At 42.6% G+C, this 23659-nt stretch overlaps 1 protein-coding gene across 14 annotated transcripts in view; it reads right to left on the reverse strand.

The window, feature by feature from the left end:
* LPP (LIM domain containing preferred translocation partner in lipoma) overlaps positions 1-23659 on the reverse strand; it is a 604427-nt gene that overhangs the window by 394302 nt on the left and 186466 nt on the right. For all 14 annotated transcript variants that reach the window (XM_084802403.1, XM_084802406.1, XM_084802400.1 and 11 more), the window contains one exon: positions 4842-5043. In XM_084802403.1, the coding sequence (XP_084658529.1) occupies positions 4842-5034 (193 nt within the window). In that variant the 5' untranslated portion in view covers positions 5035-5043. The remainder of the gene's footprint in view (positions 1-4841; positions 5044-23659) is intronic.

Consider the following 23659-nt stretch of genomic DNA (forward strand, 5'->3'; position numbering starts at 1 on the left):
TACTTGAGCCCCGAAAAGAACTCCTAACAAAATCTGTTTTATGTGAGTGAGTGTTGAGTGTATAGCGACAGTTCCCTGAGGCCGTGATGCACTCTGTCTTTTAAAAACATTTCATACTTACCATTATGGTGGACACTGAAAGTCTTAAAGACAGTATTACCAGGTACTTCCCTTTGTAAAACAAGACTGTGAAGAAGAAAAGTATTCTGCCCAAATTCATGATAAAACAATTAGATGGTGTCAATGACTAGACAGGTGCTTCTCACCCTTCCCAATCCTGCGGCCCTTTAGTACATTTCTTCATGGTGTGCTGACCCTCCCCCCCAACCATAACATTATATTGTTGCTACTTCATACCTGTAATTTTGCTACCATTATGAACCATAATGTAAGTATCTGATATGTAGGATATCTGATACATGACCCCCGCCCCCAAAGGGGTCATGACCCACAGGTTGAAAACTGCTGACCTAGACAGACCATCATCTAGTGATGTGCCATGGGGAGGGTAGCAGGGAGGGGTAGGGATGCCTGGTATGATCTGAACAACATCCCAAGAATTATAAACTCCTCCTTCAAGAAGATGTAAAGATCAAATTATCACAGTTAGTATCTGATTCTTTGAAGAAGAAACAGCTTTTCTCCTTGTCCGCGAGGACCTGAAAATGACAAGCTATGTCCTGTCCTCCATAGCAACAGAGGAAGCTGAGATCCTTCCACTGATGCTGTGAAGAGCATCCTGGTCACCCACAGGCGGGGAGTTGCTGAATGTCCTCCCAGCACGCTCTGAAGCATAACCACAACCCAATACATTGCAACTGCCTGGCTGTGGTTCCTGATGCGTTAACAGGATGGATAAGCATAGGAAAAGATGTTTGCTAGTTGTAGTTCTGAGGTCGCATACAAGATTACCTAGCATGAAGAGCAAAGGGAGTCTAGAGACAAAATAGCACTCTATGAGTCCAAATACTGAAGATGCCACTGTGTTCCAGCAGCATTTCTTTAGGTTAGAGATACAGGGCAGTTGGTGAAGTAGATGAAGTTTCCACAGGCACCAAGGGAAAGACTAGACAAAAGAATTTTCAAACCCTTCTTGTTTCTAATACTCGAAACTCCATATTAATGTGTGTAAAATGGTCCAACTATAAACACAGGAAAGAAATTACCATGGACACATTTCTAACAAGGAAAACCCAGTTCTTAAGGCTGTCAAGGCCTTTTGTTACTATGTCATATTAGCAATGTTCTAAAAGTAGTTCCTCTACATGGAGTGGGTTTAATCACATTAGGTAACAGCGCAGAAGAGTGGAGAAAAAAACATTACAGCTTAGAAACCCCATTTGATACGATCATCTCCCCTTCACCTGCTCTGTCTACATAAACCTCCCTCCCCCCCCCTCCCCCTCTCTCCTTCCCTCCCTCCCTCTCTCTCTCTCACACACACACTAACTCGTGTGTGCACATCACATTTTCATACATGCATGTATGCATCAACTAGGTACAGAACTGTAGACTTAGCTGCATTACATCATTCTTTAATAAGCTCTTTCATTTCTGGTGGTCTAGCAATCAGTAAAATGGAAATAACATCTGTTCTGTCTGCCTGAGAAAGCAGCAGTAAAAATTATCTTCGGAGAATTAAAAAACAAAACAATGAAATGCAAATGCTGAGTAAAACATAAAAGAATGAACCAATATAAAAGGTTCTACCACATGACCACCCAGAATCAGTGCACTATAGATTCACTTGTCAAATATAAAAATGTAAATTTGTAAATGGAATTTTAGATATTACAGAAAGATAATTCTATACCACAAGGCAATTCCAGCTTCACAAGCTTGTCAAACTATGGAGAAACAGAGACAGAGACAGAGAGACAAATAACAGAATAACCTCAATACCATTTCAGATGAAAAGCATACCTTAGGAACAGTCATATACTTCAGTACCTATAAGAACAGAAAAAGAATTCCACTTTCCTGTACCATCAAAGTTTAACGTTTTATGGCTCTGGTTCTCCCTTAATGTTTTCTTAGCTGTTCTTAAAGTAGAAGCCAGATTACAAGGATAAACAATCCTGGGGTGGCACTTTAAAAACCAGAGGAAAATTGTCTTATTTCATTTCCCTTGGAAAAAAAAAAAAGCAGAATGCATTCCAGAAACTTTACAAAAAAGTATATGTACAGGAAACATTCATTCTCCAATACACACACACACACACACACACACACACACACACACACACACACACAGAGAGAGAGAGAGAGAGAGAGAGAGAGAGAGAGAGAGAGAGAGAGAGAGAGAGAGAGGGGGGGAACCTCAATGTTCAGAGCTGGACACAGAAGGTATTTAGGAATGCAGGGGCATTTAAAATAGTTGGGCAAATATAAATTCTTTTTAAATTCTCTGAGAATCAAAGAGCCTATGACTTAAAAAAAAAAACTGACTGGGGAAAGGCATACCCACTGTGTGTCAAAGTCCTCTAGACAAAGGTTATTAGCACAGTACTCAATGAAAGAAAATTATAACATATGGGTATCGCATAAATATAAGCTGATATGGAAAACGTGTGAGTGCCTTTCTACTTTCACAGTCAGAAGTGAAAAGTAAGAAAGCAAACCCCAGAGATCACAGACATAACACCAGTGTGAGAAGCGTCATCCCTAACTTGAAGGTAGCAGTGTTTAACAAATGAAAAGCACATGGAATGGTGAAGGAGAGTAAACGTGACTCAACTACACAGCCTGAAGATACACACCGCCTGTGCCCAACAGCCTTGGCACAGACGACCCTTAGCCAGAAAACACAGTGAGGGACATCTATCTCCCTCTCAGAGTTGCAAATTCTTCATGGATGTGGGTGGGAGCTACTACACTGGGTTATATGAAAAGGAAATTGAAAAAACAGCAGAAGAATTGAGCGTGTGGTATATACCACACGTCCGGTAAGCAGGCAAAAGGCAAGCAGGACTAAGAAGTGTGGCAACGCTGCTGTGAAATAACATGTCTCTGGAGAAGGAAGTGATCGCTTCTGGTTTAGGTTGCACCAAACACTGTGGGAAAAGTGGTACAAACAGGATCCCAACAGGCAACAAATGCAATAGGGTGGCAGGAGGCAATTTCATTGTAAGCTGTGGTGGATGCAGTTGGGTTTACACCATTGTAATTCAGTTTAAATGAGTGAGTTCTCCTACAGAGTACAGGCAGGGCCATCACAAGCCAAGGGACACTACTATGTGTTTCTCCTAGCCTGATGGCCCATGTATTTTCATGTAGAATCTACCCACAAACTAACCTTGGGGCACATAAGCAATTCCCATGCCCACAAAAGTTCTCTCATGACCATTTTTTGGCTAACTACTTTGTCTTTGTTCTCTTCCAGACAGTAGGAAGTCCACTTGAATTCCCCAAATATAAGAAGACCCAAAGGTGCCCTCTAAATCACCCAAAGGCAATGCCAAGAAAACAGACCAGGAAGCCAATACATGGCTCTCCCTGCTCTTAAGCAAGGGCGAGCCCTACAATCCCCAGAGGACAATGAGCCAGTGCAAACCTGCTCCACAAAGACCTTAGTGAACTTCAAAAGTCCAGTCTCCCAGAAGGGTGATGAAGCTTTGAGGCCACTACTGGGCTCAGGAGGTACATGGACAGCCTGTACTTTTTCCAGAAAAGCATGCTCATGCAATGGCAATGCCTTTTCTAGGGAAGGGACACACAGAGATCCATAAAGATCCCCAGCATCCAGTGTGTAGACCAGTATGCCTGGTCCTCCTACCCATAGTCTCTACGCCTGCAGTTTCCTTACGCAAGCCTTAGTCTTGTTTAGGACAGGAGTCCTAAAACACTAGTAGAACTGTTGAACTAATAGTGTGCTTCCTGGGAGGTGTGAAAGACTCAGAAGAAACCAGAAAGATGAGGCAATGCCATAGGGTATAAAATAGTCCCCCACAATGCTGCGACTACAGACACAAGGATGTATTTAGGAACAGAATGGAGCCGACTTTAGAGACAGAGAGGTTGTTTTTCAAAAGTTAAACGGGGCTCAAAATAGAGAGAGAGACTGAATCTCAGTGGAGCATGTCTTTTGTTCACAACCTCTAGAAGTCTCACACTATTCTATATATTGGTCTGAAGTTGCTGCCCCATGAGTATAAAGGAGCTTATGGCATTGATTAGTATAAATACAATGCCTCTTCTACCACAGAGACTCTGTGCTTGCTAGTGTGAGAGTGCACGGTCTACCCACGCATTGCATATTCAGCTCATGGAGACATTCAAAACCCAAGTATTGTAAAATGAATCCACGGCTACTAAAACCCTGGAGCTAAAGCTTTCCGTGAACCATGTGTAATTTCAATACACACGGGTCAGGGACAACTTTCTTGGACAGAGAGAGTGAGAAGCCAGAGTTTCAGGGACATTGCATGGCTTTTGTCCTGTGGCTTTCTTTTTTTGGACTACTACTTGGTGGAATTTTGGCACTTGTCTGATGTCAACAGTGGGAACCACTGGGTGGTAGACATATCCCCGCAGGATAGGGAGGGAGGCACGAGGAGAAGGCTACAGAAAGACTCTGAGCTAAACATGAAGAGGCCATGTTTCTGTTTATAGTAATAAGTAGCAATAGGTACCTATCACTAGAGATATTTATTACTATATCATCTCAAGTCATCTGACTCTGTGAATATTTAATCTCTTTGTCTCTAAGAGGTAGTTGGTGTTAATGACTGTGGAGAGCTCTTTAGAACTGGACAATTTACAAACTGCGGTGAATATACTGAGAAACCTCCTTCCAACACAACCCTAACTGCTGCTTTCCTACTCCAGTCACCTGAACTCACCTTCTCCTCCGGGCTGTTTGTACGGGTTGTATTTTGGCTTTGGAGCGACAACTGGAGCAAACTTCTTGGGTGGCTGTTGTGTTGACACTGAAATACTGGGGGTCCCAAAAGAATGGGTGGTCTCCATCCGTGCAGGAACGTGGCCAAGAGGCTCACCAGTGCTTTTGGGTGGCAGCCAAGATGGGTGAGACATTGTTCAAATCTGCAGTTAGAAAAACACAAAAATAGACAACACTGTGTTCAGTATGGCGCATAAGAAAAAGAAACTGACCAAAGAGCTAGAGTGGGTAATGGGGCCAAAGCAGACAGATCTGTGCACACACTTAGGCCTCACTTTATCTAGTAGGTATTAGAGAAACAGTAAATGTTTATTTTGTTAACAGATGCATGACAGCATATCATATTTTTCAGGATGTAAGACACACCTGACCATAAGACACACCCAGTTTTTAGAGCAGTAAAACAAGAAAAACAGTAAAAGTAGCAATCAGACCATAAGGCACACCCTAACTTCCTCCGCCACACACACACTTTGGGGGGGGGGGGAGTGCGTCTTATGGTCTGAAAAATATGGTACTTTAACATATCTTTCCTACAAAACTAACCCTTCCCCACGTCCAACCCTAAGAGGTACTTGGAAATGGGCGGGCGCACAGAGACGCTGGTTGCCAAATTTTAGGCACAAATACCGACATTTGCTGCATGAAGAATACTCAACTCCAGCGATGCAATGGCGGCCCCACAAATCACAGAAGCAGCCATTAACACCTAACTATGCTGGAAAGTCATGGAAAACTTGCTTTTAACTCCATGAGGATAAGCAGCCCAGCCCAGACACGGTTCAGTCGGAGTATCCACTCTGTGTGAAGAGAGCACAGAGTTCTCTGTCAAGATACGCCAATCACGCCTCCAGGCAGCCTGCCTGCTGGGGAAGAGCCTCACAGACTTGCTGAAGAGGGCTCTCCGGGCCTGATTGCAAGAGCTCTCCAGCACAGGGAGGCCGGAAGGTGCCCTGCACCCACTCCTAGCCCAAAATCCACCTAGTAATTTATTAATTGAACTGAATTAATTAAGAGGGCTACATGAGGATCTCCAGATGTCTATAAAGACAAAGCACAGGAAATGCAGGAACAAATGAGGGCCTCAGCATGTAGCATAGCAATAGAAAGAGAAGCGGGAGGTGAGACGTAGCACAGCCGTTGCTGAGAATTCACGTGTGCCCACACCGTGGATGAACAGTATGATCCAGAACGCTTCTGGTGGCACGGTCCAAATTATGAATCAGAAACTCCAGGCCGCCTTAATTCACAGAGATTTTATGAAAGCCAACAATATAACATTGCAGGGCTTTGCGTATATACAATCAACTGCAATGAAAACTGGGGGTGGGAGTTCCCTCCATTCACACAGAGAGTGGCTTTGATTATAGATCATTTTCTGGCTACCAAGCCCACTGTTTTTCTACTGCCCAAACTCGGATGCCTGCCTGTGAATGCCCACTCCTAAACAGGAGTAGCAGCATATTGTTTTACTGGATTTTTCTAGTGCTTTTTCATACTATTATCAGTTGGCTAGAGAACAGTTTATCAATCCACATAATGCAATGACCTGGATCTTCCCCGGGTGGTCTCACTTTACTATCATCAGATGCAGACAATGTGAAAATGTCTTCTGTGCCTCCCTGCAGTCACCCACACTGTATAAAGCCTCCACCTCTCCATCAGCACAATTCCTTTGTCTCTCTTAACTTGCTTTATAATGAATCATGTTGACAGATTTCCAGATATTAAAACATCTTCTCAATCCTAGCGGAAAAAGAAAATCCTGTCACAATTATAGTGCTTTGCTATGCTAATGGACAAATTGAACTTTTATTTATAATTTTGTGCATGAGATCATAAGGTCTCGTGCAGTGGTGCACTGTCGGCCACTTCCCTTTTCAAACCCAGCAGGCTTGCTCTCCATTCAGAGGTTTTGAACCCCAGTGCAGTCTCAATTAACTTGATAATGACCCTGAACAAGCTGATCTTTAAAGGTTCATCAAAATTCAGTGAAACTACTTCTAGATACGATGACACTTTATTTAATAACAGCTACTAAGCCTATCTCTAATACCTTTTATGATAATACTTCCAAGATGATGTGACAGGACTTCTATCATAGAGAAAATTCATCTTTTTCTCAAGATTTTATTTAGTCACTGCACCCATTCACACAAGCTACCCCTCAGTTACAAAGTTTCTTCTCCACAATGCATCATTTACGTCCTGGGAATTACTTCCAGCAGGTTCTTCAAAATGTAAGCCATGCATTTAATTCTTCGTTCTGGTTGGATACCCTGCTCAGCAGCCATCCCATCACCCTGCTGCAACACACTCCTCGCATGACTGGCTGCAAGCCCACGTCCCACAGTAAGCTCTCCAATGGGAGCACAGACCTCTTCCCATATTATCAATGCTAGAGTCTAGTTCATGAGCACTCAGTGAGAATGCCTATTAATTTAAGGATCAGATAGATTTATATGCCCGTCACTAGTTCTCTGGTTGAATCCGATTCTCCTTTACTCAAGAAGTCTAAAGTCTGGGGAGGTTTTATTTATCTAAGTGATAAGAAAGGGAACAACATAGGAAAGACATGGAGAAATGCAAGGCTCTGTCCAAAGAACTAGTACAGGCTTAGAGAGGTGGCTCCCGTCAGGACTTAGAAAGCTGTAAGGTTCTGAAATGTAACAGGAGCAAGAACAGTGACAAGCATTAACAACACAGGGGCTGACGGTAAAGCACTTGCCATGCACAGGTAAGACCCAAGTTCAAATTCCCAGACCATACATAAAAGCCAAACACAGTAGTACACATTCGTGACCCTAGGGCTACTATAGCAAGATGGAAGATAGGGTGCTCGGAAAGCAGTGTGCTCAGAAAGTCTAAGTCAGCTAGCCCTCACAGTGTAAAACAATGAAACCAACTCAAAAACAAGGTAGAAAACTAAGACTGCTGCCTGAGGTTGTCCTCTGACCTAACTTAATACATACACACACACACAAACACGCGCAAACACACACACACACACACCAGGAGAGGGGGAGAATAGAAGGGGAAGGGAAGGAGGATGTGAGAAGAGAGAGAGAGAGAGAGAGAGAGAGAGAGAGAGAGAGAGAGAGAGAGAGAGAGAGAGATATCAAAGCATATGTGAAGAACAGAGGGAAATTAGTCCATACTAGATGGATCCAAAGATGTGATAAATGCAAAGCTATCAACATGGAGTCCCCCCTGGCCCTCATTTGAGTTTCAGTTAAATGAGAGTGACTTTTTAACAAGAAAAGATGTGCATCTGCAAACTGAACATCTGTAGACATCGAAGCAGCTCTTATGTTTTATGGTTGTTTACTTTCTCTAAATCTCAAGCTTGCTTTTGATAAAAGGATTTGAGGAATGGATGAACTAGCAAATGCTTGACTGGACCCCTTAGCTTCTCGGAGCCAGGACCAGCAAAAACACAGAGACAGGCAGGGGTAGGAGAGAGCTTTGCTGCACCTCCCTGGCTTTGGTCTTACTTCCTCTGCCTTGAGGTAGGTTTCACTCTAGGCTTATAACCATGAAGAAAGTAAGAAGTGAAAGGAAAGGTCCTCCCAGCTCCCCTTCCCCCCTCCGCCTGCCCCTCTCCCCTTCTGACTCTGAAAATGAAGCCACATCACCCAAAGAGAGAAAACATGAGAAAGAGCCCTGATCCCAGCAACATGCCTGCTGCTAAAGGCTTATGGACACTGTGCTCTGTCCCTTCAGGATCTGGGCTATGAGCAAATCAAGTAAAGAGAACCTAGGTAGGTTCACTGATCACTTTCTCTGCATCTCCCTGCCCCATCTCCCCAGCAATTATCCAGGAACAATAAGAGCCAGACACTGACAAGAAATACCAAGTGTTTAATGAAGGCCTACTGTATGTTAAGGAACTGTTGTAATGACCAGAGGATCATGACACTGCTACATGGGAGTGCACTTCCAACACCTGCATTTTAAAAACCAAGAACCTAAGCCAGAGGCTGGAGATCTAGCTCTGGGTCAGAAGGCTTGACTAGTATCTGGAAGGCCTTGGATTCAATCCCTGGTGCCCCTACCCTCCCTCAGCGCAAGGTTCCAAAAGGCTGCACAAATTGATTAGGGTATACAACCACCAAACTGGAAATCTAAAAAAGCTTCAATGTGCATTCCTTTCTGCCGTCTGTGTCCTTCTGGCAAGAGTGGCCTGGGGTCTTCCCCACACCTACATCTTGGACCCTAGTGATTTTAATACATTCTTTTCGGTCATACTCCACAACCACAGACTGATGAAGCCATTGTCCAACAGACCAAACTAATCAAAACCATGGACATGGCAAGTCATTGAAAGGAGCAAATTGATGACCAAGACCCTCCCTGTATAAGAAAACTGGGTGCCATGGTAAAGTAGAGATGCCCCTTCATGAACATATGGATGGCAATTCACTGGCATTTTGTGGACAGAGAACGGACTGATATTTGATCAGATTTTTCTTTTCGGGCCCTCAAAAACCAACCTTAAATTCTCCAAGCATTTCTAAGATTCCTGAAGAACGGCCATTACATAGCATCCTGCAACATCCGGCGCAATAAGCGTCAAACCGTGGTTTCTAAAACTGCCTCCAAGGATCTTTCTGCGTGTGCCTCTGCACAGTTACCTTGCGCTGGTGGGGCTGCGCGGGCTCTAGGATGTGGCGCGCTCGCACTGTACCACCGAGAATAGCACCCCACCCCACCCGCACCCCAGCTCCCTTCTGTAGACATTCCGGCTCCAGGCTTAAGTGGCAGAAAATGTTCATATCAATCTCTGCGTTGCACTACTCCTTCAACACCTGCTCCATGAACACACGGATGGTGTTGAGGGGCAGGGCAGAGATCCCCGGCCACTAGCCCAATGGTGCAGCAACTGAGTGTGTGTCTGCGACTCAAGCATCGAAAGCTGACGGCCGACTTCGGTTTAGCCTTCGCGGCCATCACCAACAGGTTCTTTATTTGAACAAGCACTTAAGACTCAAATAGTGTGCTCCTGCTTAAACCATCAAAGGTGTTTCCTTAACTGACCTCTCTGTAAAAGTCAGGGCCTTACTAGAATTACCAAACTGCTGCTGTTAAAGCTCTTGCTGGCGTTATTGACTATATGAATGAAGGACTCCAATTCCATATGATATTTTCACACATCTTACATATACTCAGAACATATGCAGCCTGCCTGTTATTCTCTCGTCCTGCCTCCTTCTGGTCCCCTCTCTCTTCCCAAATAGCTTCCTGTCCACTTTCAGATTTCTTTTTTTTTTTTATCCCATACGCATGAAAAAACATATTTGTCCTTAGGAGTCTCAATTTTGTCCCTTAAACATGTACAGTCTCTAGTTGTACACATTTTCCTGGCAGTAGTCTAACTTTGCTCCTCTTTGTAGCTAAACGAAGCTCCCCCCTCCCCCGCATACACAAATATTGCATTTTCTTTTCCCGTCTTTCTGCAGGTAGCACAGAGGCAGACTCCATAACTCAGCAAACTGTGAATGGTACCATAGTGAATGTGGGGGTACAGCTGTCTCTCTGCTGTATGCTGGCCTAAACGATTCAGGTCTCATCCCGAGATCATACAACTGGATCCTATTTGAGTTCTACAGTATAAGAGAGATTTTCATGACCAGACTAGCTTACATTTGAACCAACAGCATATATGAGAAAGGTTTCCTCTTCACCTCTATCTACCAGCATTTGTTCTCTTTGTTTGATGACAGTCATTTTGACTTCAGTAAGGGAATCTCAATGCGATGCAAAGCTGCTTTTCATCCCTCCTTCCTTCTTCTTGTCAACTCCCCTCATGCCAGGTCGTGAGTGCAGAGTACTGTTCTTGCTGGACTAGCACTCTTCCGGTCAGCTACAGATCCCCTGTCCTATTATTATCATTGTAAATGTAACAATGCGCTTTCATATTTCATGTACAGCTGTACTACATGCCAATATTTGGCTGGAGGTTACCTGACCTTCAGAGTTCAGAACCAGCTTCCAAGCTTAGTTGAGACAGGAGCCTATAATGCCAAGTGTGTACTCTGGGAGCTAATGTCCTTCTCTGAAGGTGACACAGTTGAGTTGGGGGCATCGGAAATATGAGTCCGCTTTATGAATTTTGAAGAGATCCTGACAGCAAAACTGTTCAAAACCAAGTCAAGTTAGGTCTGGAGATTCCAAACCACCTATGATTTTCCTCTCAGCTCACCAGAGCAGGCACAACTCTCTTTTTTTCCATTTCCTTGTCACCTGCTTTCCTAATTCTCTGACCCTCTCCATTGTGGAAGGGAGCCTTGGATTGATGTCAGTGATTACCAAGGTATCAATCAGGGCTTACTGTGCACAAGTAAATAAGCACTTTAAGCAAACCTTTGCCAAACGGTGTAGGTAAGTCCCTACCAGTGTAATTACAAAGCAGATATGCTACAGCATGTGATGGGAGCGTGGGAAGGCAGCGCTGAAGAATGCGGCAGGCTGAAAATTACACACAATTGCTGGGGAAACGACAAACTCAATCGTGTTGTGAAGCACCAGGTTATACAGCGCGGGAAGGGCAAAGCCGGACCTGCCATGGGCTGAAAATGTCATACACTCTCGTCGAGTCTCTCTGGAGACGGCTTCGGAAGGCGACCGGCTACACGCCCCACTCCCCACATGGACAGCTGGCATTGCTCAGAAGGAGCAAGGAGAACAAGTCCACAGAAATGCCAACCCTTTATATAGGCTCTCTCAGGGACACTGGAAATACTGCAGACAGCACTAGACTCAGACATAGAACACTGAGCCACAATCACTCACCCAGTCACTAACTGGCTCTCAGACCTTAGCCCCAGCACATCTTTATGCTTTACAACATCTGTGTATCAGTACACTAAGATCGCTTTCTTGCAAACATTCGGTCCAACTCTCATGTCTCATGGTCCCCCAAGACTAAAGCTGACTCAACTGAGGTTTCCTATAAAACTACATTCTAACTACTAGGAATTCCTAATCTCCCTGTGCCCCTACCCTCACCCCACATGCATGCTCCAGATGAGGTAGTGTAATGTAAGGAGAAACAGAATAAGAGGAAATTCAGATTCTTGACCTGCATGGCATGGAGGTACTTATACAGAAAACAATGCAATGACGTGCTCACTGCTCCTGGCTACACTGTGAAGAGCCAGAAAAAAACAAAAACAAAAACAAAAAAGCAAACAACAAACAAACAAACAAACAAACAAGGAGAAGCATCAGGTTCAGATCCCAGTGCGTAACTGAGTCACGGCCATCAGAAGGGACAAAGAACAGACTTAGGCCCTATAATGCACCTTTGCTTCTGGTTCACAATACCACTGGAAAAAGAAACTGTCAGGCAGACAAGTGCACTGAACACAGGGCTCCAAAGCAGGCCAGGAGAGAGCAGACAAGTACAAGCTGCCCTTTTGTTGCCACGTTTTCTTAGAAGTCATGGGAAAAGAAAAGATGGCTGACAAAAGACAAGATGAGCTACAGAGAGCTAAGAGGTCACTGGGAGTCCCTACACACATTAGGCACTACTCTGTTTCCTCTAATTGGAATATACCATGCAAAAATCCCAAGACATTTGGAGAAAGTGAAGATGCTTAGCAGAGCTGTTCTACCAGGAAAAACAAAACAAAACAAAGCAAATGTATAGCGGTTAAGTTTCACCAAACAGTAACATTATTGCCCAGAAGATTACAACTAGGTAGACTCCATAAGACAACTGAGTGGCCAGGAGAGCACAGTCGTTCTTCCTGAAGATTCAGGACCTACATCCCTGGGGACGATGACAGTAGAAGACAAAGACTCCCAACCTTTTGCTCCAAATCACATTTGACAGTGATGGTTCCACTTGATACAGAGCACAGGAAAACTGTATCGCGGTTGCCACAGCTCGAAAATAATAGACAAAACAGTTTTATTTTCACTTCCCTCCCATAGCATTTTACACTCCGTGATGGCACTGCTCTTCTGTGCAGTGCCTTACAATTCCATAAAAAAATGTGGTTCCAAGAGGCTCCTTCTAAGTCTGATGCAAACAGCAAAGTGTGTGTCTGTGTGTGTGTGTGTGTGTGTGTGTGTGTGTGTGTGTATGTGTGTGTGTGTGTGTGTACACAACTAAATGAGAGGGGCAAAAAATAACTCTTGAGTTTGTGTGCGCTCAGGAAAGATCCTTCTGAAAGTAGAAATGTGGCTGTACCTAGGATGCTGTGTGCCTAATTCACAAAGGTTTCGCCCTTCCAAAGGGAGGAGAGAGCGAAGATGAGAAGAGTCAACAATATAATCTCCAATAAAGCTTAGGAGTCTCTTTAGTGGTTATCTGGAATCTCCCTTTAACCCCACCCAGAAGTGCTCAGGTCTGCAGGCTAATTGCTGCTCGTTCGTCTGTGTTCCCCCCGGCAGCGTGCTCAAACTTGTATAAACGCCATGCTCTACTTATCTGTTTACAAGTCCGCTGTACCCATTACGCAGACCATGGAATTTTACTAGCGCTTGAGGTGTGTTTTAATTACTTTTAATTTTTTTAATACTTTTGTTTGTGTGCTAACAAAAATGAGGACAAAACAACAAAGTCCATCTTACTAATGACTTGAAAGAGTAGAAATGTTTAATGTTTTATTATGAGAACGCTATTGATGTACTTGCATTTGTCTATAGAGCTGCGTTTATTCCGATGTAGTCAAATGCTACACCGTTCACCAAAGCTTATCAACATGTCTCTTATTCCAACCACTGTATACAAAGTATCTAAGTTTTCAAAGTAAGTTTGATTCCCTCAAATTTGCTGGTGTTAATTTTATTAGGCTTAGATATTATTATAAACTCTGTGGTAACTTGTATCTCTACTTGTCATTTTAAGTTTCTGTTTTAACAATGAAATCCAAATGTAAGTATCTAAGTCAACAGTTTAAATGCCCAGATAATGGAAAATTAAAGTGATGGTAAGGGTCAAAAAAAAAAAAAAAAAAGGATAATTTTAGGAAACAAGAAGAATTAACCTTATTTATATGACTATGATTTAAAAAGTAATTTTGATTAATTAAAACTCTAAGTAGATTGTTACTCGGTGGATAAAATAGCAGGAAGCTTTTGATATGTATGTGTTGCTGGTTGAAATTATGTAAGGAGAGCCACATTCGCCAAGATGCGCTCCCCAGTGGAAAGCTGGGGCCATTTGCAACTGCAGGCTTTCTCCTGAATGTGGAAAACATTCTACTTTTACTTCAGGGTTTTGAAATAAGGCAAAATCTGGTGAGCCACTGACCAATGGCAGCCAAGCAAAGGTCAGCCTGACTGTTCAGCTCAATTTGGAACCACAGCAACGTGGGTTAGTCCTTTTTAAATCTCTCTTTTTGAAAGAACTGATGTCAAAAATCTGAAATGTATAAAAATCATATTCAACTGGATAAATACTCCAGAAAATGACAACACACACACACACTTTTAGATAATTTAAAGCAGTAGGAAATAACATTTGCCACTAAAGAAATATATTATCAATGAGATACAAAATTATTTTTAAAATCTCTATCATAGAACTCAAATGCATTCACATGTACCTACAATGACACAGAACTCCTTACATCTTAAGACAACACCTCCTAGGGCTCAACCATTACGGCCACTATAAAGCTCATCGTAGCTGAGGTGTGTACTACCATAAGGACCACTGATCCATCTCACCTTCACTGTGCAACCACAAACTCTAATACATGGTACTCCTTCAAATACATATAATTTATTCCCTGCTAAATGTATATCTTTATCTCAAAAAAATTGTTTTGTTTTTTGGTTGTTTTTTTTAAACTGGTATTTCAATTTCAGAACAAACAGCAGGATTCTGAACTTCACACAATGAAATGTGAAATTCTCTCTCTCTCTCTCTCTCTCTCTCTCTCTCTCTCTCTCTCTCTCTCTCTCTCTCTCTCACACACACACACACACACACACACACACACACACACACAGACACAGCACACACACACAGAGGGGGGGAGGAAGAACTTTCTACAGGCTGTCTTGAGTAAGATTCTATGAACTAGACAAACTGGTTAAAACAGTTACAGGTATACTTCAATCTTGGGACATCAGTCAAATGCGGCCACCCTTGTTTATGAAAATAGAAGTTCTTCTCCTTGATTCTCCAGTATGCTATGAACTAAGTTGGAAGACCACTATTCTGAAATAATTGAAGCAGTGACTGTGAGTGAATGGCCAACAATAATAATATCTTCCCTAGATTCTTCTTTCAAATGCCCCATACAGGATCTATCCTATCATCACTGCTCAGCCAATGAAGAAACTACTATTCCTATACTACTACTACTGCTGCTGCTGCTGCTGCTGCTGCTGCTGCTGCTGCTGCCGCCGCCGCCGCCTCCTCCTCCTCCTCCTCTTCCTCTTCTTCCTCTACCTCCTCCTATTCCTCTTCTTCTTCTCCTTCTCCTTCCTCTTCTTCTCCCTCCTCCTCCCTCTCTTCTCTTCTCTCTCTCCCTTTCCCCCTCTCTCCCTCTCCCCTCCTCCATCCCTCCCCCCCCCTCTCTCCAAACACACACACATACACACACACACACACACACACACACACACACACACTAATAAAGGTTTGGGAGGACTAAGAACAACTCTGTTCTGAGTTTGATTCGCTGTACACCATACTCCAGGCACTGTTCCCTATGGCTCCTCATCACTGTAGTGGCTGTAAATTCAATTTATGCTGGCAGTTTTGGTTGACGTACCCATCAACAAGAGCTCTTCAGACTATCTTCAGTGGGATAATAAGCAAAATGGTCAAGGCTGATGATGTCTTGTTCACTTGGTACACGTAAAGCTCCAATATACTCAGCTACTGAATCCAAGGGCTCCGGAGAGTTAAGAATTGTGATTACAGCTGCTCCAAGAAATTAGCATCAGGTTCAGAATTTAGGACTTCCTACTCCAGAATAGAGAGATGGCTCAGCAGTTAAGAACACTGGATATTCTTCCAGAGAAATGGGACACAATTCCCAGCACCCCCATGGCAGCTCGCAAGCGTCTCTAACTCCAGTCCCTGAGGATCCAACACCTTCTTCTGGCTCCTGTAAGCACTGTACTTGGGTGGTGAACAGACATCGTTCAGGACTAAAATCTCAAAAACTCAATTTAAAAAAAGGAAAGACTGGAGAGTAAAGTTCCAGTCATGTAGAAGGAATCCAAAGAGCACAAACGGTAATCTACCCCTGGCTCCTGAGACTCTTTCCTAGACTAACAAGTGCCATGTGCTACAAAGATAGCTGGCACACTGCAGCCGCCTTCGTGTCACCCTTCCTCCCCATGTCCTATACTACCAGCAACTGTAATATTTATTTTGTCATAAGTATTGCAAGAAGTTTACGTGGATCTTACTTTGGAACATAGAAAGGAGCACCTACCATGTGTTTAAAGCAACTCAGCAGGCAACAGAAGCAATGGTAGCAGAATTGCTAACCATTTTTTTTTTCCACATTTCCAAATCAGTGTTACGGAAGCATAAAAGAAGAAGTCAGAGTAATTCATTACAGGCCAACGGGTTATCTCTAGTTAACATGTTTTACATAAACTTTTATTTGATTTCCATTGCAAACTCTAAGCATGCATTTAAGGCTACGGAAGGAACAGTGCACAACTGAAAACCCAGAGTGGGAACCTGGCAACCTTTGCTTGTGACAGACCTCACTCAGACGCAATGTCCATGGTTACAATACTGTGGGTCTCCCTCTAGTACTTTCCAAAATGTTGAAACTAAAACAGTTTAGAGGACTCTCCCAGGTCACGGCCTTCCCTTCTTATGGTCTTTATTTCATCAACAGGAATTCCCCAAAGGGTTCCCCTAAAGTAGGCTGTTATATAATAAATGACACTGACAAGCTGAGACTTAATAGAACCCTCCATTGAGTGTTGACTACACATTCGAGCCATACAAAACTTAGTAAAATCCCTCAGACTAACTGTGATGGCGAGTGAGTCAGAACTCACACGTGCCACACAGCACAGTGGCTGCACTGTTGGTGGGTACGGACTATAAAAGAAATACATGCCCTGCCTTGAGATGTGGAAGATCGGGGGAGGGAGGAGGAGGGCAGAGGCCATGTGTTGTGGCTCTGCATGTTCCCTGCTAGAAGCCCTAGGGGGAGGGCAAGGGGATCTTGTGCACTGGCCTTCTCATATCCATTCTTCAGCATGCAGTTGTGACAGAGGGCACCTGGACGTCCTGTCTCAGCGGGCAGTGACCTGTTTCTGATCACTTCTCTTACAAGGTACAATGGAACATTTTTTACCTCAAAAGTTGAGAGGAAAAACAAAACGAGAGAGAGAGAGAGAGAGAGAGAGAGAGAGAGAGAGAGAGAATATAAAATAAAAATAAAAATAAAAATATAAAAAAACAGTAGAGAGAAACCTGATAACTTTTCCTTTCTTGGCTATAAAAAGCATAGGGTTAATTGTAGCTCTGGGTTTCAACTCTAGATAATCATTCTAGCATCTACTCCATGTGGTCCTTCTAGTGATTTCTGAGCTAAAACTCTCTATTGGTTCTTTTCTATTAAATACCCCATAGCAGCTGGTTTCTTATAGCAAACCCTGCTTTTCTTTTCTTTTAATTAATTAATTAATTAATTAATTAATTATGTATTATGTATACAGTGCTCTGCCTGCATGTACACCTGCAGGCCAGAAGAGGGCACCAGATCACATTATAGATGGTTGTGAGCCACCATGTGGTTGCTAGGAATTGAACTCAGGTCCTTTGGAAGAGCAGCCAATGCTCTTAATCTCTGAGCCATCTCTCCAGCCCCACAAACCCTGATTTTAAAGAGGGAAAACTTTCAAGGTCCTAAACATTTCATTCACAAATGCACAACACTATCTTAGGAGCAAAAGACGTGTCCAGAAAATGCATGATGCCTGTACAGAGCAACAGAGCCATGCAAGGGAACCAGAGGCACACACAGAACATCCAGGCCTTTTTCTCAGAATCTGTAGATTCTGGGAGGCCTTGCGCTCAACCCACAGAATACTCAGTGCTGAGGATGAAACCAATAGGCGCCCCCCCCCCCCCAAAAAAAATCTATTCCCAGCATTCTGCCCTGGGCCCATCACTAACTGGCTGCTTCTTCAACGAAGACAGCAGGCAGGGGAAGTCCCTTGTCTCCAGTATTCACAACTCGTGTCTTCACGCTCATGAGGGAATTTACTTGGATTCCAGTTGTAGCAGCGCTTCCTAACCTTTCAGTTCCCCCAACAGATGAAGGGGAAGAAACAAAGGTCACAAAAAGGCATGGCACACCTTTTAGGTCCAAAGGAATTCCTGACCTCAAACGTTGGGACCTGACCCCAAGTGCTCGGACTGTGACAATCTACAGCTGCAATGCCTTAGGAAGGAAACGCCAAGGCAATGGCTGCAGGACTGTAAGAATGCCAGGCAAGAACCAACCCTCGGAATCCCTTGTGGGAAATACCTCAACATCTTACCTGAAGGGGAGAATCTTGTACAGCCTGGAAGCTCTTAAGGTACAGAGAACAACAGAATCCCGGAGAGAGACATGAGGTCAACACAGTAACATTCATGTCCCTCAAGAGAAATCACTAAGCCACTCATGCCCCAAAGAAGAAAACTCCAGAAACTCGTAAGATTGATGGAGTTTGGTAAACACGATGAAAAATGGCAAGAAGGCATAGGAAGGTGCAGCTGAGCCGGCTCCAGCAGTGGGCTCAGCTCTGAAGGAATACAATATTCTGTGTTTGGCTCAGCAAAATGAAGTGAAATATTGAGTGCATGAGCATTTAAATATATGTGTGTATGGATATATATATACATACATAATGTGTATAAGTATGTCTATATATACAGAAAAGAAAAATTATTAACAAAGGCATTTCAAAGGAAAGTTATAAATGAAGATTCTTAAGCCAAGGTCTCAAAAGGAAATTACATACAGCAGTAATCTTAAAACTTTATAGATGGGGAAAGAAGGGCGATCAGAATTGTTGCAAACAGTGATGTCTAAACGAGAAGAGAAACCAGCCGAGCCTGTCACAACCCTCTCAGTTCCTGTAGCACATGCAACAATGGAAAAAAGATTGCAGGGACCGGCGGCATAAACATTTCAAGTATGACACATCGAGGACATGGGACGACACAGCCCTGAGAAAATTACACTTCTATCTAGTAATAATCATCTTAGCATGGGTGCTCTAAAGAATATCAAAGGTTTGGGAGAATGTTCAGTGGTGCAGGGCTTGTCATGCTAGCACAAGGACGGGTGTTGGATCCCTAGAATTCAGATGAAGGTGGCAAGCCTGGTGGTACATACTTGTAACCTCAGTTACAGGAAGGTAGAGGCAGAAAAGAGGCAGGCCAGCCATCTTAACCTCAGCAGAGAATCCCAAAGCAAATGGTAGAGACCCTGCCTCAAAAAACAAGGTGGCCAGTCCCAGAGGGATGACACCCAGGTGACCTTTGGCCTCAATAGGCAGGTGCTCACATGTGCCTGCATTTTTAAACACACACATAACACCCAACACACATGGTCAAACACAAATCGGGTTGGAGACATGGCTTGGTGTGAACTGCTGCTGCATAGAGCTGAGTTCGGATCACAGCTCCTATGTCAGGTAGCTTACAGCAACCCCTAACTTTCCTCCAAGGGATCCATTAGCTCCTCAGGACTCTACAGATTACCTGAGCACACATGAAATTATGCACACACAGACAAGGAAACACACACAAAATTTTTTTAAATGATTATTTTTATTTTTAAAGAAGTCTTGCATGCATGAGTTTTCAGATTGACCACTTTGTATTAGGTAACCAACTGGGGGACTCCCCCCGGGACATGGTACTTCTCCCCCTCTCAGCCATCGCATTTGTCTAGGGGTGGGACAAGCGGGATTTCCCCTTTCCACATTAGCATGTTTCCTAGTAGCATTACTCAGGTCTTGTTGAGCCACATTCAATGGATGCAGGAGGCTATATGCATATAGTTATCCATTTTATACATGGATGCATCAATAATAATGAAGAAGAAGCCGTCAATTTGAGGGGGCCATGAGAGGGGCTGTTGGTAGAATGGTTCATGCTGATTCTAGTAACCCATGAACACGGGAGGTCTTTCCTGCTTTTAGTATCTTAGTCAGGGACTTAAAGTGTCCAGTGCAGCGGTCTCCGCCCCACGGGGAAGCTTACTCTAGATAATTTTCTGAAGCTATGGTGAATGGGAGTGTTTGCATGAACTCTTTTTCCCTGTGTTTGTCGTTGGTACATAAAACATTTTCTAAGTTGATTTTGTACCCTGCCTCTTTGCTAAAGGTGCTGATCATTTCTAAAAGTTGGCTAGTACAATTTTGGGGATCTCTAATACATAATACGATATCATATGGGGTCTTTATTATACAAGGCTTATTCAGTTTGCAAATGTTGCAAAAATGTTTGCAACTATGTTCACCGGGGGTATTTGGCCTGTAATGTTCTTTTGGTTGATGCTGATCTGATGGGTCTTTACCTGATTTGGGTCTGAGTGTGTACTGCTGGCTTCAGTGAAGGAATGAAAGGCTGGTAGAATTCTGCTGTGACTCCAGCTGGGCCCATAATAAATTAATCATGAAATGGCTGGAATTCCAGAATATTATAATGAGTGAGGTCACCCAGGCCCAGGAAGACAAAACACTGCATATTCTCTCCTCTTTGTGGATCCCAGCTCTAAATCATGATGAGTATGCAACCTGGAGTAACTGCAGAAAACAGGTAAGGAGAGGAGAACCATGGTTGAAGGAAGAACTCTAGAGAGTAGGAGAGACACTGTTGCTATGAAGGGAAAAATGGGTAAGGGGAGACTTCAAAATACATTATATATAAATATATGATGGTATATTATAATTATGATATGTGTGTGTGATATGTATGAACTCCGTGTGTGTGTGTGTGTGTGTGTGTGTGTGTGTGAAGTTATTACCACTGCCCTTGGTTGCCTCCTAGCACTTGAAGGTAAAAACCTGTTGCTAAAGACATCATATATTTCAGATGCACACTGGAGGAATCAGCCAGGAACCAGCCTTGAGGACTGATCACGCATATACATGTGTTTATATAAACAATCATAATTGAAAGAGATGAGGTCATGGATTAAAGAGGAAGTGTGGAAATTAGGGAGGAGCGGCGAAGGAGAAGGATAAGTGAAAGTGATGTAAATATAATATTTATGTATGAAATTCTCAGTACATTAAAAAATTAAGATAAATTTTAAAAAAAGAAATTTAAGAAAACTTGACTTGAAATTGTGCTGAGATTAAAGGAACTGCAGGGGTGAATGACCCCACACCAATCTCTACATTTCCATTTCAAAATAAAGCCTTCTTCTCAATGTATTCAAAGGGCATTTTGCATGAACAAAGAGTTCTAGAACTTATTTTTAAAGGAACTCACAATGCTTATTAAAAAGGTTACTTTTTGCTTTGCTATGAATGGAATCTTAACATTATAAACTATTCAGTTTCAAATGAGATATGGAATTTAGAATAAGCATGCTAAGTGTAGAGACATATTTAACCTTACAATAAACAGAAAACTCCATACAAAAACGATGTATTTCATGTGAGAATACACTGAGACTCACACATTCCTGTGGAAGTCACAGAAATAACATATAGAGAAAAACATCATCAATAGATATTAATAAAATGTAAAATGTTAGCCTCTGACATCTCAACCTCCAGACCTCCAATTTGAGATTTGAGAACTAAGCTGTATGTAGCACAAAGTGTTGATCCAAGCAAAATTTTAAAATCAATAAAATGCTTAACTAAGACATATAAAACCACTCAATGAAATATTAATCAGATATTAAAATTATAATTATTCAATAAAGTGCAATAGGTGAGATCTTCAATGCACCGAGTTGAGATATATAGTCCTGTATAATTTAGGCTAACAATAAGACCCCAGAAAGGCGGTGACAAAAGTGATAGGTTGTACCAACACAGGAGTGGATTTATGGAGAATCAGTATCATCCACAGTCTCCAAGTCTGAATAAGATACAATGCTGAACTTTATTCTAGTAAGTGACATATATATAGTTATATATTCAATATACCATATGATTAATATATGTATTAATTGGTATATAACTAATAAATGATATACATTATAACATAAAATAATTTATAATATATAAAATATAGAAGGCACCAATTCATAGGTACATACTAGATCAAAACCGCATAAATTCAAGGAAGGCATGGCGGCTTACCCTGTACACTCAGGACTCTGGAGGCTGAAACAGGTGGACTGTTCTGAATGAAAGGCCACCCTGTATTATATAATAAGTTACAGGACAGCCTAGACTACCAAAAGAAAGCCTATCCCCCCCCCCAAAAAAAGTGCAATTTCAGTGTTAATAGTAAGTGTGAAAATGAGTTAGCTGATAGAAAGCGTCTCTCCTGAGACCCTCAAAACAGAAATAAGACACAATCCACATCACCAGGTTAAAGGCATAGCATTTTTTTCCTACATAGGATTTTGTTTCCTTGTTTCTCTACAGTAAGCGGACTCAGCTAAGTGTGATGTTTTCATATCCTGTACATACATAATTGAAAATAGCAGTGTTCAGTTACATGCCAATGACAGAAATTGCTTTTAAAATCCCAGAAAACACTGGGATGAGCAGGAATGTGCACTGAAATTCTCTTCAAATGTGGCTATTCAACAACACAGCTGGCACGGAAGGATGGGTTTTCTACAAAAGCTTGTCTTTTATATTCTAAGGAACAACACTTTCCTAAAATGTTGGTGCTATCTGAATCACTCATGGAAAAGCAAAGGTGAGGTTAGGCCCTGGGTGTTTACTTCAGAATCTGAAGTCAATTTCTGCACTATTATCACCCTTGGGGAAAAATTTTACATGAAACGCAAACGTGAGCGAGGAGTTCCCTGACTTCTCCCCACTGCATTTTGACAACAAGCTCAGAAGAATTTCTATACCTGTAGATGCAATGGATGTCTATAATTAGCGCCTAATACTTTGCGAGAGCTAAAGATGACACTGGGAATCTGCAAGCATTCCGATGTTCTGTACACTCTGAACAGCTGTAATTAGGTCCCAGTGGAGGTAATATTTAGGATGGAACAAGGAAAAGAAATCATCAGATGAAAGATGGTAAGATATGGTTGGTGAAGCCAGGAGATGCCTCCCTGGGCATGTTTGTGTGTATGTAGGTGCGTAATGAAAAAAAAAAAAGCAGCACACTAAGAGTCCAAGTCACCCTCTCCAGCCACTGGTGACACAAGTCCTAGTGCCTCACAAGTTCCTAATTCCTCTTGCTTCCCCAATGTTTAAATTCAAAACATCCATTTCTCATACTTTTTTAAAATTTTGTTTTTCCTCACTGCGTTAAAATAGAATTAATCTTATATTCTCTCACAATATTCTTCAAGCCATGATAAAAATAATAGCCAGGCGACTGGAAGTCAAAATTGGAAACACAAAAGCATTAGCTCAGCAGGCAGACAGCATTTTGGATTAAATACACCATAAGCAAGGCGCACCCTGACAACTTCGTACAAGTCTCCACTTAGATTTTGACTCATATCTACTTCCTGTCCGTGGTGATGGTACACTCATCCAAGCTGGGATTTGAATCTCCACATTAAAATGGCTGTCTCCTCTAGGAGATATGCACCATAGTAATTTCTGTTGATGTGTAGAAATGCGTAGCAAGCCTTCTACTGCATGGTCATTGTGTGTATACCA

The sequence above is a fragment of the Acomys minous genome (genome assembly GCF_964271855.1).
Source record: "Acomys minous genome assembly, chromosome: 11".
Classification (NCBI taxonomy): domain Eukaryota; kingdom Metazoa; phylum Chordata; class Mammalia; order Rodentia; family Muridae; genus Acomys; species Acomys minous.